Here is a 15,463-nt window from a genome sequence, read left to right as displayed (position 1 = left end):
ATTAATATTTTTAATTTAATATCAAATTAATTTTTATTTATATTTTGTCATATTTAATTTTTTATTTTAAATTATATTTTATAGGGGTAAATTAGTAAATCATTTTCTTATCCTATCCTGCCGAATTCTAACCAAGCTCATATTCAGGATAACAATTTGAATTATGAGGCAAGATAGGATAAGTTTCAGGATTAACTTATCATATCCTGTTGTGTCAGCAAACACTGAATTGAGATAGGATATAATACACATATCCATCATGTCTTTTATCAAGCGCACCAAACAAGTCCTAAGGGATATGATACAAAAATAAAACTTAACTTTTTCTCCTATTTTATATTTGAATATTGTGTACATAAGAGCAATGTCGACTTAATTAAACTAAAGGTCTCTACTAATTTAAAAAATGAGTTCAAATTTTTTTTAAAAAATAATTATAATAATTAAAAATAATATATCAAAAATATAATTATATATTAATAAAATATTTAATAATAATTAATTTGATTTTGATCACTTTTATTATTTAATGTATTATCATACCATTTTCTTGATTTATTGGATTTTTATAATATTTTTATGTTTATTAATATTAAAGTGAAAAATTAAACTTTTTAAGATTCGGAACCCTCCAAAATTAGAAGCTACGTGTTGTAGAGCATGTTGCTCCTGCACAGGGTCGAACTTGCACAAGAGAAAAGTAAGACGCTGTTTGGCAAGATATTTTTGAAGCTTATAACTAATAAGCTTGTATAATAATAAAAGGTTTGTTTGGTGACAATACTCCCTCTCTCCCAAAATAAATGTCACATTTGGACAAAAAATTTATCCCAAAATACTTCTCACTCTAAATTACCAATGCAATTTTATATTTAATCTTCCAATTGTACCCTCTATTAAATACTTTCAATTTATTGTTTTCTCACTTAATATTAATATTATTTCGAATACATCAATAGTTAATCAGGATAATTGGGTAAAGTCACCATTCTCTCTTTCATTTATTACTGTTTCTTAATCTGTGTGAAGTGAGTCATTGCGACATATAATTTGGGACGGAGGGATTATTTGATATATTAAACTCTTTAAAGAGTTTTAGTAAATGTCACTATTAAGTGAGTCGTATAAATAAAATGCCACAACATCCATCATGTTTAAATTAAGCCTTTCATTTTTTTAAAAGGCTAATTAATTTAAATATAAAAAATTAATTGAAACCACTACATGTGGAAATGTTTCATCAAATTTATCTTACGTCTTTGTGAAAATCATTGAGCAACGAATTAAGTTTTATACCATTCGTATTTTGTTTTTTCACAAATACTCATTTATATCCCATTGGTTTCACACTTTGACGTGTTCGGACTACATGTCCAAAATCAAGTCACTTGTGAAGTGCTACATTAGGAAGTTTGTATTTTGAATTTGAAAATAGGTAACACTTCGTGAAGTGTTGCACTAGGCAGTTTGAATTTTGAATTTAGAAATTGGCAACACTTGATGAAGTGTTGCAGAACGCGGAACAATACAACCTTTGAAAATTATTGTTGTAGGCAAAATAATGCGAGGTTTGAAAAGTGTTGCAGTAGGTGAAACAATGCAACATTTAACAAAAATGTTGTTGAAAGTGTGTGTTTCATCAAGGATCGCATCGCAACCTTATGAAACAACATTAGTTTGGCCTATAAATTGAGCATTCCAGATTCGGAAAAAACATAATAAAAATTTAACATCTTCACAAAAAATTATAGATTTCATCTTCCATACTACCGAGTTTTCATCGGTTGTGCAAACTTGAATATAGGTTGAACTATCTAAGATATTCCTGATAACAGACCAATACGAATTAGAATCATGCCCAAGTGGATGCAAGACTTTGTTCCAAAATGGCATAATTTAATTTTTATTTGTTATGTTTATTTAATATTCCTTCAAGTGGACTAGGCCCATTAGTCCAATCCAATAGGATTCAGCTTGTATTTAAGGAACTTTTGACTTAATAAATGGTAGAAAATTATACAGAATTTTTATTTTATCTTCTTTCTTAGTTTTAGGTTTATCCCATGGTGAAACCTAGATCTATAACAAATAGGTGCTGAATATTTTATCAATTCTCACATTCTAACTCTAAAACATTTAAAAGTACTAGATTGCGAACCTGTGCTTCGCACAGGTATATTAGAGATAAAACTACAATTTTTTAAATTATATAGTTAATATTTAATTTTATTTGCATATAAAATTATTTTTTGACCATTTAGATAATGCTTTAAAAAAAATTAGAATTTTCAAATTAAAAATATTAAAGGATATCCAAAAAATATATATAAATTAAATAAAATAATAATAACATTATAATGTATTGCGTAGATGACTTAATACATATATGTTCAATTACAAAAAGAAAAAGATTAACACTATATATTTTTCGGAGAATTTTACAAATTTTAAGAAGTTACAGTATGAAAACAAAGTATTTAAATACAATATAGTAAAGTAACTTGAATCTTTAGCCGATATCATAAATCAAATTTTATTTCAAACTTACATGATAAATTAGAAAATGAAATAGGAATTACAATACAAAATCAAAAAGTATATACCATATAAGAGCTAATATAAAATATATAAAAAATATGTGTACTATCATATAAGAGGGGTTAGGAGTAAGGTCAAAGGAGAAGAAGACCTATAACAAAATTGTATATTACAATTTACAACTATGTAAAACCCATGCACCGATTATGTATTTATATATGGGATCATTATTATTAATAGGACAATTAAAAATTATAAGTCTTAATTTTAGTAATTAAAAACAATTATTAAATTGTAACTCTTAATTTTAGTAATTAAAAACGGTTATTAACTAATATTTGTATTGAGTGATAAAATAGTTAAGAAATAGAAAAAAAATAGTAAATTGTATAATAAAGCATAATAAATTTTATAATTGTTATAAATTGTTTTTAAATAATGATATTAAAATATAATAGAGAGATTATATATATATATATATATATATATATATATATATATATATATATTAACTTGATTAGTTGGACGTAAATATTTTAAGTTATATAAGTAATTGAAGAAAATATTGATGTATGTTCATGAATTTAAAATATAACTCATATAAAAAAATATATTTGGAGATAATGTTTTTGTAAAATAATAAGTCATGGATGTTTTTGTAAAATAATAAATCATGGCTTTTATAATAATTGTATCATTACATTTTTAGGCACTACGTATCATGAATAACAGTACTAATGATTTTCTTTAAACATATGTTCAGTATTGGTACAAATCAACATGTATGTATTTCAATTGATTTTTATAAAAGAATATAGATCCGAGTTAAAATTTAAATAAAATAAAATTATACCATATGTTTCAAAATAACTTTACTAACATCAACAAAGCATGATAGGTCAAATATATATTTTACCTCATTTTTCTCATTGGAGACAAAAATATAACAAATATCTCTTCATACAAATTTTAAATTGTTTAAACATACCTGATTTTTTATTTAATTTTATAATATTTTGACAATTAGTTGTCATAGTAAAAAATTGACATGGTTTTCTTAAGTAAAATCACTTGTTTTGAAATAGTGAATGATTGAAATGTATGAAGTTATTTGTAACATAAATATAGTATATTACACATGGAACGATTAATAAGTTGGGCGAATCTCAAACACCAAAGTATATAAAATTACCTGCGACGTAGAAGTTTATATGTTAAACTTGGAACAACATGTTCGAGATATGAGAAAACCAACAATTATGTATAACTAAGATCTCATTGCGTATGAAAATTTTATTTTTTATGACTCTATAATTCATAAATCTAAAAATAAATAAAAAATCAAAAACTTACAATTTGGGTGATAGGAGGATCTCCTAAACTCCATAATCTACGATTTATTAAATGAAATAGTGCAATTAAAAGAATCTATTTGTTGAAAGAAGGTGAATATGACCATGAAAAATAATATCTTGATGATATTTTGTGTTATAAGTACGTTATTTATGTGTAAAGGAATATTTCAAAGAAAATTGGAATGGGCAAGTGAAAGAGTTTCTGTTATAAATTGAAAAATATTTAGTGTAATAATTAAGAATGAAATTATAACGTTACATGAATAAATTTCGGTTACAAAAGTGAAATGTTAAAAGAATGAATTTATGAGCATGCTTAGTGAAAAAGATTCTGTTACAATAACTAAAAAAATAATTTAAAATACTTATATTTTATTATATACAAATAGAATAAATAGAATTGTAATTTTTTATTCATATTAAAAAATTATTACTATTTTTTTTAAACATATGTTCAGTATTGGTACAAATCAACATGTATGTATTTCAATTGATTTTTATAAAAGAATATAGATCCGAGTTAAAATTTAAATAAAATAAAATTATACCATATGTTTCAAAATAACTTTACTAACATCAACAAAGCATGATAGGTCAAATATATATTTTTCCTCATTTTTCTCATTGGAGAAAAAAATATAACCAATATATCTTCATACAAATTTTAAATTGTTTAAACATACCTGATTTTTTATTTAATTTTATAATATTTTGACAATTAGTTGTCATAGTAAAAAATTGACATGGTTTTCTATAAGTAAAATCACTTGTTTTGAAATAGTGAATGATTGAAATGTATGAAGTTATTTGTAACATAAATGTACTATATTACACATGGAACGATTAATAAGTTGGGCGAATCTCAAACACCAAAAGTATATAAAATTACCTGCGTTAGGCGAATCTCAAACACCAAAAGTATATAAAATTACCTGCGACGTAGAAGTTTTATGTTAGACTTGGAACAACATGTTCGAGATATGAGAAAACCAACAATTATGTATAACTAAGATCTCATTACGTATCAAAATTTTATTTTTTATGACTCTATAATTCATAAATCTAAAAATAAATAAAAAATCAAAAACTTACAATTTGGGTGATAGGAGGATCTCCTAAACTCCATAATCTACGATTTATTAGATGAAATAGTGCAATTAAAAGAATCTATTTGTTGAAAGAAGGTGAATATGACCATGAAAAATAATATCTTGATGATATTTTGTGTTATAATTACGTTATTCATGTGTAAAGGAATATTTCAAAGAAAATTGGAATGGGCAAGTGAAAGAGTTTCTATTTTAACTATTCATTTCTAAATATTATATACAAATATTTATTTTATATATTTAGATATTATATTATTATTATTAGTTAAATATTATATATTACATATTTATATAATTATTATTAATATTTGTGGCTGAATATTATACTATATTATTATTATGATTATTATATTTATTTATTTTTAATATAGTGGTAAATTAGTAAATGTCAAAATTAGGATTTTTGTTTAGATTTACTATCAAGGTGACATGTGGCTAAACTTTGTTTAGAGATACTACCAAGGTGACATGTGGCTAGGGTTGCCATCATGACAACCTTGGATTTATATATAAGATTTGAAATACTTAAAAAAAAGTGACGTCGTCATAATTCTATTCTCCATCCATTTAATTTACAATTAATTTTCTAACAAATATGTGGTGTCTCTCATAAATTATAATGTTCATAAATAAAAGCTCAAATGTAAAAATACTCCATAATAATAACCCCAAAATTAATGACCTAAAAGATATCTTCACCATCTCTTCCATTTATGAAATTCTTTTTTAAATCGGTTTATATTCTAATATTTATTATATTGATTCAAATATTCTCTTTCACAAATATTTTTACATCAACATTTTTCTATATATTCAATAATTGTGTATATCTTTTATTTTTTTTATTATAGAAGACAATTTAAATATTATAAAATAAGTGTGTATATCTTTTAATCAATCAATTGTGGTTTTAGTAAAATCAACTATTATTATAAAAAACTAAATTATAACAATGTTATAGATAATTGATTCGTTAAATATATTTAATTGTTGAAAGTAAACATATTTTCTCATAGTACCATTTAATTTTAAGTCTGCCTAATATATTTTAATTGAAATTTTTTCAAGACTATTGTATTGTTGCTAAGTTGATAATTTTTACATTTTTAAAAAAAAATTTAATGGTCTTTTTTCAGCAAATTAATCTATATTTAATTTTTAATTTAAAGAATTTTTAAAAAATATATAACAAACTATTAGAGAAAAATATAAATTAATGGTCTATTTTGAAACGCTTCCACAAATATTTTTTAGTTTGGTGGGACGACCTTGATGTGGTCTCATCAAAACGGGTGAGATAGTCCCTCAGTGATTTTGATTAGGGGTGGGAATAGGCCAGACCGACTAACAGGGGCCTACGGTCCAGCTTACATAGGCCTATGTCAGGCCAGACTTTTTATATAAATAGAAAAGGTCTAGGCTTTTTTATAAGCCCATTTAGCTAAAAAGGCTAGGCACAGGCCATATAAAAAGCCTTTTAAGCCCATGAGACCGGCCTATTTAAATAAATATGAATAATTTTATTATTATTATATTGTGTTTTGTACTTTGAATTAAAATATAAAAATAAATCTTAGTTATCTTGAAGAAATTATGAAAATAAGATGAAAAAAAACCTTATGAACAATGTCATAAGTTGCTTCCATAAGTTCTCTCAAACAAATAGTATCACAAAATTTATGCTACTAGATAAACTCAAATAAGTCAATGCAAACAAACATTTAATCTCACTAATCTTTTAATTTGTTAGTCTATATAAAGTTGAGTTGAATGACTTATTTACAAATTTTTAAATGAAATAGACTTTTAAGTAGGCTAATAGGTCAATCATGCCTTCAAAAAGGCCAGACTCAGGCCAAAAAATAAGCATACGATAGGCTACAGGCCATGCTTAGGCTTTGAATTTTTTAGCAGGCCAGGCTGAGGCTTGGCAAAGTCTAGCTCAGCCTATTCCCACCCCTAACTCTGATGGACCTTGATGTATATTAATCAGGATTGTGGAGGACATCTTCCTATGGCGGTTGGCGGCGAACTGTTATACCCGTTTCTTTACTAGTTCTAGATAACGATTGATGGAGGCACGAGGTAAACTCATATACTATTTGAGGGCGACATCCCTAAAAGTGCTAGAGACCAGCTTGAACTTCAGGGAGTCGGGTTCTCCTATGATGGTCATCTGTGTAGTGATGAAGGCAACATGTTCATAGGGATTGTTGTGCACATCAAACTTAGCCAATGAGGAAGACTTGAAACCCTTTGGGACAGGTACCCCCATACCCCGTCTGAGAGTGGTTGGGGGGTCTTGCAGTTGCATCTCCTCTAAAGGATTAGACTCCTATTGGCGCTATCTGATGTTGTAGACGTCATCCTCTAGTGCGTGGTTATGGCGGCGTAACTCGTCCATGGCAGCACACATCTTTGCCAAGGCATCAACATCACCGCTACCGTTGGTACCTTCTGGTGTAGGGGATTGAGCACTCATGTTAACCATGACTAAAAATGGCTAGGTGTATGAGTGAAGGGTAACAGCGGGCACAATGATGGTGATGAGGACGATTTGCCCTATGTTAGCTTTATCGGGGTCCCACGTTGGGTGTCACTGTACTGGTCAAAAAGTACAAGTGTGTGTGTTCCTCTTGCAAGGGTAGGGGAACTCAAAGGCCTTTGTAGGTATATTATCCTATATAGTGATTAGGGTTTGCCAATGATGGGGAGAAGTCTTGTATGATGATGTTTTGTGGGGGTTCTATGAGTCATGCTCACGTGAGGTGAGATGCTCTATTGATGAAAAATTTGCTTATGAATAAGCTTCTGAGGTTTGTGATCGGTATGAGTTATGGTATAGTTATGCTTTGGGGTGTAATGATTTGTCTCTCTTCCTATAGAGGGAGGAGTATTTATAGAGACCTTTTGGCCATAGGTTTTAGGTAACCCTAAGGGACGACAACCGCTCATCCATTTGTGAAAGGCATGTTACTCCTACCAGTATTGGCTCCACACATGCCAATGGATGAAAAGACAGTCATGCAAACCCATGTGGTTTTATTGAGTATAGAAAGAGTATCAATGCACTAACTATAGACGTTGTCACGCGGTCACCCTACGTAGAACATATAGTGCATCAAAAGTTTGATGACACTTCCTTTTTTCTAGTTATCTACGATGGGAGACCTTAGTGACTATACACTTACCTAATAGGTGTTTACGCTAGTTTGGGCATGTTCAAGACATCCCAGACCTGCCCCTTCTATTCCAACTGAGAGAATAGATAGATGGTTTGTGCCTAATGTTGTCAGCTCTACCCATTCCATTGCAGATCATGCAGTGGAGGTTCAATTCTCTACGCAGTGTGTGAATGATTACTTAGAGTGGTAGCTTAGTGTATCACACCCTTGCATCATCCCACAAGTTGAGCATGCATGTGATGATTGACCTTCTGATGCTGGGGGGGACCTTCTAATGATGTGTCACCGCGTCCACCACCTCCACATGCTCTAGCTTACTAGTAGCATCTGCAGATGATAATAGTCATTATGGATAACCTCATGGGTTTGGTAAACCCAAATGGTGACATTTATACTTTGGCATCGCATGCATCACACATAGCCCGCATGAGACATGTGTAGATTTTATTATTTTTTATATTATTCATATATTATTTGTATTATTACTCAAAAAAATTGATCTGTATATTTTATTAGATAACAAATGATCATTTTCAAGATTGCATGATTAACATAAGTTAGCATATAACGATTAACATAACTTAACACGTGAGTGTTAACATAAATTAACACAGACAATTACATAACTTACCAAAACAATAATAAATAACAAAACTAAGACACTGCTAAATGATTCTAGACGTTTCAACATCTTGATTATGTCTTCGACAAATCTAGGAAACCTAGTTTAAGGCATCTTCTTGTTTGGGAATGCCAAGCTGAAGTAATAGCGTATAATCCACATGAAAAAAAGCTTGATGCAAGAACAATTAGTGGTCTTTTCATTGGGTATCTTGAAAAATCAAAAGGGTATAGATTTTATTGTCTTGATCATAGTACGAGAATAATTGAGTTTGTTAATACTCGATTTATTGAAAATGACCAATTCAACAGGAGTGAGAAATCACGTAAAGTGGATATTATGGAGACTCGTGAAGAACCTTCTTCATCTAAAGAGTCTTTCCATGTTTTTGTCACTTTGGTTTTACTACCGTCATGCAATACACATAAACAACAAATCAACATCCAAAACCCGCGAAATAAACAAATAGTAGATGAACTAGTTGACAATGTACAAGTTGCAAATGTGCAAGAACAAGTGATAGAACAAACACAAGAAATAGCAGTAAGAAGGTCTGAAAAGCAAACCAAACCAGCTATTTCAAAAGATTATATTATATATTCACTTGAATATGAATGTGACTTGAGCATTGATGAGAATCTAGTCTTGTTCACAGTTTACACAAGTCATAGAAAGTGACAATTTTGAGAAATGGATCAATACTATGAAAGAAGAGTTAAAATCGAAGGATGACAATTTGTTATAGTAAGAATTAAATAGTTTAAACTTATTACTAACCTATAGGATGTAGAAATAAGATACTCCCTCCGTCTCATAATGAGTGACTCATTTGGAATAAAATAGTGTCCAAAAATGAATGATCCATTTCAATTTTCAATGCATTTTTTCCAATTCTACCCTCTAATTAATAAAGATTTCATCATTTTCAATAGATGATAAGGGTACTATAGTAAAAACCATATTCTTTCTCTTCTTTTTATGCACTTTTCTTAAACTGTGTGAAATGGTGTGTTGGGTGGACGGAGGGAGTAAATGACTTGATTGCATTAAATTATTTGAGTTTATTGAAACAACTTATGACATAGTCATAACTATTTTTCAAATTAATTATGTTTGCTTATGAAAATAGCTTATAACTAATATGATAACAGTTTGATTTAATTTAATTTTTGTTCTAAGATAATTATCCAAATAAGGTCAAAGTAACACTTTCTTCTTGTAAAATAATCTGCCACAGCATTCCTCTCAAGGCATATGAAAGTTGAAACCCATTGAAGTAAAAAAATCAAGCACATGCTCACAAGAACCCTGATACACAATATTCGCCGCAGAATGTCGTCGAAAAGATCGTAAGTCTCAGGTGGTGGCTGCAAGAGTGAGATCACAGCAGTTCCCTTGAGAAGTTAGAGCCCTACCTGGTCCAACCAACAACTCCCCTGTATCTATAGATTCGAAACATTTTCTCATTGTTACTTTAATTTGCTACTCAAGTTACCTAAACTTAAACTTCATATTTTTCATGTCAAAATATTAAGGTTGTGGGCAGCCTACAGATATACGTTTATAAATATCACATTTTAGAAATAATTAATACAACAATTTGAATAGTCTAGCTCCACATTCATCATTAACAGAAACATATTATATGAGATGAGAATATACTATACTGTAAAGTAATATACAAATCACAGCCAACAACACACCAATCAATTATTTTATAGCTAATTACAACTGTAGAGGAAAGTTGAACATAGAAAAGGACCCAACCAAGTGATTATTTTTGTACCATCCTGAAAAGGCCATGCAGATGCATGCTGCTTAATCTTTTTTAGAAATGTCTCTAGAAGTAGCGGTTGAACCAGGACCAAAAGGAACACTAGGACGGTGAAAAGATTTGTAAATTGTACTATAAAAATTTCTTTTCTTCCAGGTTTGGCGACGGGGAATACTTTCAACAATGCATGCAAGCGTTTTATCGGTCAAGGGTGCCTCGTTATCAATGCAACCGTCTAGCCCTGCACTGAAAAATTCTTCCCGTTGTACTTCTGTAAGGAAACGCGTCACGCCAACAATCGTTGTAGGGTACTCCATGTCTCGCAGCATCTTCGTCATCTGCATAAAACACGTGAATGAATCGCATTATCAATATATATTAGCCATATGCCACAAGAAATTAATATATAGAGACAAATGTAGTTACCTGAACCCCATCAATGACAGGTAAATACCTACCAAGGAGAATTAAGTCATAGACTTCCTCAATACAAATTATTTTTATAGCTTCTTGGCTAGTTTTCACTGAACGAGTTTCCACACCAAGTCTATTCAACGTAACTTCATGAACCTTTCCAATGTGGTCATCATGGTGCACAACAAGTGCTCTTATTATTTTTCGATGGGGGCTTGGTGAAAGATCATCATCTTCACTATCTTCACTATCAGATAACATTATTTGTTTACCTTTATGATCACTTATACTGACCATCTTTCTACACAATTGATGATATATCAATTCAATTAATTATACCACTTGGATCTGTTACATATATAAAAAGAAAATCATTATTTTCTTTTCTATACAAGAAAGATATATAATTTGAAATAGCACAATTTCACAACATATTGAAATAGAGCTAACCTTGCTCAATGTGAGACAGAGAATTTGGTTTCTTTCTTCTTCTTCTTCTTCTTCTTCTTCTTCTTCTTCTTCTTCTTCTTCTTCTTCTTCTTCTCCCTGACAATTCTCACACTCTAAAAGAGGGATGAATGGATGGCTGTGTAAAGAAATAAAAGAAAGTGAGTTATTCATGATAAAGATGCTTCACTTTATAAAGCTATATATGTAATTAGAAGAACTCAAGATGATGATGAAGCTTGCAGTAGCACTTGCCTTGTGGAAAAGTATTGATTCTGTGTGAGTGAGTGAGTGAGTGAGTGAGTGAAGAAACAAAGTAACTGTGTGTTGAATGAATATGAATGCTGAGACTGTAATTGTAAGAATTCTTAAGCCATGATATCTAAATATATATGAATGATAATGAATATGAAAAGGAAGAAAAAAAGTTAGTTAGTTAGTTAGAAAGTTTGTTTGGATTCTGTTGAACCAATTAACTGCTAAACTAACTCATGTTTTGTTTGTTACTGATACATTCTAATTCTATTGAAACTGATTGTGTATCAGCTACTCTATGGGGCTTTTCTTGACTATAAATTATATTATGTTTACAACAACAAAAAATCAATTAGAATTTAATTTAAAAACTGGCTATCCACAGTATGTGAATTACAATGGTTAACATATCTATTATGTGACTTAAACGTCGACTTCATCTCTCCTGCAGTCTTATATTGTGATAACCAGTCTGCACATCATATTGCCGCTAATGCAACATTTCATGAACGATCAAAACATATTGAGATTGATTGTCATGTCGTACGAGAAAACTCATCGCCAAACTCTTTCAACTACTACATATCCCGAGCTCTGCACAACTTGTAGATATTTTGACTAAGCCTCTTGATCCTCATCTTTTTTCTCTCATACTTTCCAAGCTGGGAGTTCTGATTAAATACGCTTCAGCTTGAGGGGGTTATCAAGTTTAATAACTGTTTTAACAGTTGACTATTAGGGCTTTTAGTCGTTAGGTTAGTTTGATAGTTTGTTACGTATTTCTATTTGCTTGCACTGCAAGTTATCTATTGTTATATATACCTTATCAATATAATTTAGAGCTAAACTCATTAATGCCTTTCCACAAATCCTATTAAGATTTGAAAAAAATACTTAGATCTAATAAGCAACCACTTCAATTTTTTAAGTCACATATATGATATGAGTACATGTACTATATTAGGTCCAAACCCAACCCATTGTTATGCCATATGATATCAATATGATGTGTTATAAAATTTTATTTGGAAAGTCTTTCCCGCTGCCTAAAAAGATCATTGCGTATGTGGAAAGTCTTTGCAGGAATTTTTTGTGGTCAGGACAGGAGGCTGCCAGCAGGAAAAATCCTATATCGTGGGAGCACATATGTGATCCGGTGGCTGCTGGTGGGCTTAATGTTACAGCCCTGGGTGTGGGGAACCGTGCTCCTCTAGGGAAGATGCTGTGGAACATTAGTCAGAAGGAAGACCGTCTTTGGATTCAATGGGTGAGCCACTACTATATGAAGAAGGAAGACATTACTACCTACATGCCTAAGCAGTCTGCTGCATGGACCATGAAAGCTTTGTTCAAGCATAAGATCCTTCTCATGAATTCTGATGCTTGGAAGAGTTTTGTAGGTACGGGCATATATAGAACCAGCACTATGTATAAGGAACTAAGAGGTGATAGGACGAGAGTGCCTTGGAAGAATCTGATTATGGGGAGCACAGCGAGACCTCGTACTACCTTCGTACTTTGGATAGCCTGTCAGTGCAGGCTGCTCACGAAAGATAGACTCAACAGGTTTGGAACTCTTAATGACGGCAGATGCATGTTCTGCAGTGATCCTGAAACATGTGACCATCTGTTTTTTGCTTGTAAGGAGACTAGTAAGATTTGGACTATGATGTTGGAATGGATGCAGTTGATACATACCCCGCAAGAGAGGAGTATGGAGTTGAAATGGATCATTGAGAACAGTGGAGGAAAAAGCCATCGTGCAAAGCTGTTAAAGATATGTGTGGCTGAAACAGTTTATCATATATTTGGTGCGTGAGGAATAAGAAAGTGCTCCAACCTAACAATACGCAAGAATTGAATTGTCATGAGATAAAGAACTTGGTGCTAGAGCGGGCAAGTCTGGATAGGAAACTGGAGGCGTATTGTAGATCCCTTTAGAGTTTCTGTTTTTGTGTTTGCTTTTGTATTCTTGAGGCTTAGATCCTAGGATCAGCGTGTATCAAACTGTTTTTTTGGAATATATATATATATATATATATATATATATATATATATATATATATATATATATATATATATTCATTATTTGCTCAAAAAAAAAGTTTATTTGGCTTAAAAAAGACACTGCACGTGCATAGTATTATGGTTAAAATAATATGGATAAGGCATATAACACGTCTATTTTTCGTTATTATAGACCAACAACTGACAGTTAATCAGTTGAAAAATCTTATTTTAGAGATAACAAGCTTCGTTTTGAGATCATAGCTAATCTCAGTGAGAGAAAAATAGTTGAATAAGGTGATATTGTCAACTAAAGAAAAGGGAAAATGTCTGAAGCCGAAAATTTAAACTTATTCGTTCCATGTCACTGCTTTGCACAACATATTCACACATTGTCTTTCTACATATTCACTTGACACAATTGCACACCTTTTTTTCTTTTCTTTTTTTACTATTTCAACTTTAACTTTAACTTAATCTTCACATTTTTCAGTCAAAAGTTTAAGGCTGTGATCAGCCTACACATATCTAACAACTTGTATATAGTCTCTGTATTCATCATTAACACTAACATACAACGATACTGTAAAGTAACATAGATCATGTTTCTGGAAACACGCGTCTGACTTTATTGATACAATTCACATTGCTAACAATACAGACAATCAACTATTTGTGAGATTTGCGAGATTTGCAAGAACTTGAACCTGAACCAGGACCAGAACTTGAATGATAAATCTGGCCGAAACGAAAAGGAGAATCAGGACGGAAAAAAGAATTGTATTCTACATTATAATTAACTCTTTTCTGCCAGGGTTGGGGAGGTGGAATACTGCTAACCAGTGATTCAACCGTTTTATCTCTCAACGGTGTCTCATAATCAATGCAACCATCTAGCCCTGCTCTATAAAATTCTTTCGCTTGTTCTTCTGTAAGGGGATAATGTGACACACCAATAATAGTTCCAGGGTACTCCATGCTTCGCAGCATCTTTGTCACCTGCATAAAACACATGAATGAATCATATTATGCATATGCCACATAAAATTAATATAATATATAGAGACAAATGTAGTTACCTCAATTCCATCTTTGACGGGCAAAGTCCTACGAATGAGGATTAGGTCATAGATCCGATCATAAGAAATTATTTCTAAGGCTTCTTGGCCAGTTTTCACTGAACGAGTTTCCACACCAAGTGTTTTCAAAATATCTTCATGAGTCTTTCGAATGTGGTCATCATTGTCCACAACAAGTGCTCTTATTATTCGAGGGCCCGTTTGACGATCAGCGTCAATATCAGTGAACGTTATGACTTCGGATCCGTCTTTCATTGCATTGTCCATCTTTCTTAATTACCACTTCAGTCTGTTAGATATATAAAAAAGAAAATCATTATTTCATCATATGTAGAAGAAAGAAATATAAACATATATGTGCACATTTCATAATATTGTGTGGTAGCACTAACCTTGCTCAATGTGAGATTGAGATTTTGCTTTCTTTCTTCTTCTTCTTCTTCTTCTTCTTCTTCTTCTTCTTCTCCCGGAAAATTCTGAGACGAATAGAGGGAAATATGGATGGCTGTGTAAAGAAATAAAAGAAACTGATTTATTCATGATAAAGATGCTTCACTTGCTAAAGCTATACATGTAATTAGAAGAAGTCGAGATGATGAAGTAGTTTGCAGTAGCACTTGCCCTGTGGAGAAGTCTTGATTCTGTAGGAGTGAGTGAGTGAGTGAAGAAACAAAGTAG

General features: G+C 30.9%; 2 protein-coding genes across 2 annotated transcripts; both read right to left on the bottom strand.

The window, feature by feature from the left end:
* Nucleotides 1-10,627: 10,627 nt before the first annotated feature.
* LOC131622273 (two-component response regulator 24-like) lies at nucleotides 10,628-11,294 on the bottom strand. The gene is made up of 2 exons (XM_058893298.1): nucleotides 11,010-11,294; nucleotides 10,628-10,921 (listed from the first exon to the last, which is right to left on the bottom strand). The coding sequence occupies exons 1-2, from the start codon at nucleotides 11,292-11,294 to the stop codon at nucleotides 10,628-10,630; spliced, it is 579 nt and encodes a 192-aa protein (XP_058749281.1).
* Nucleotides 11,295-14,375: 3,081 nt separating this feature from the next.
* LOC131622272 (two-component response regulator ARR22-like) lies at nucleotides 14,376-15,052 on the bottom strand. Its single transcript, XM_058893297.1, has 2 exons — nucleotides 14,786-15,052; nucleotides 14,376-14,705 (listed from the first exon to the last, which is right to left on the bottom strand). The coding sequence occupies exons 1-2, from the start codon at nucleotides 15,050-15,052 to the stop codon at nucleotides 14,376-14,378; spliced, it is 597 nt and encodes a 198-aa protein (XP_058749280.1).
* Between the last annotated feature and the right edge of the window lie 411 nt (nucleotides 15,053-15,463).

This window comes from Vicia villosa, unplaced genomic scaffold, assembly GCF_029867415.1.
Source record: "Vicia villosa cultivar HV-30 ecotype Madison, WI unplaced genomic scaffold, Vvil1.0 ctg.000029F_1_1_1, whole genome shotgun sequence".
In the NCBI taxonomy this organism is placed as follows: Eukaryota; Viridiplantae; Streptophyta; class Magnoliopsida; order Fabales; family Fabaceae; genus Vicia; species Vicia villosa.
Note: the sequence above shows the minus strand (reverse complement) of the source record. Positions and strands in the feature narration are given on the sequence as shown.

Excerpts from the sequence above, each read along its gene's own strand:
- LOC131622273 (XM_058893298.1), bottom strand. The coding sequence starts at position 11,294 with ATGGTCAGTATAAGTGATCATAAAGGTAAACAAATAATGTTATCTGAT. Across the intron at positions 10,922-11,009 it reads CTGTCATTGATGGGGTTCAG|ATGACGAAGATGCTGCGAGA; the intron begins GTAACTACATTT and ends TGTTTTATGCAG.
- LOC131622272 (XM_058893297.1), bottom strand. The coding sequence starts at position 15,052 with ATGGACAATGCAATGAAAGACGGATCCGAAGTCATAACGTTCACTGAT. Across the intron at positions 14,706-14,785 it reads CCGTCAAAGATGGAATTGAG|GTGACAAAGATGCTGCGAAG; the intron begins GTAACTACATTT and ends TGTTTTATGCAG.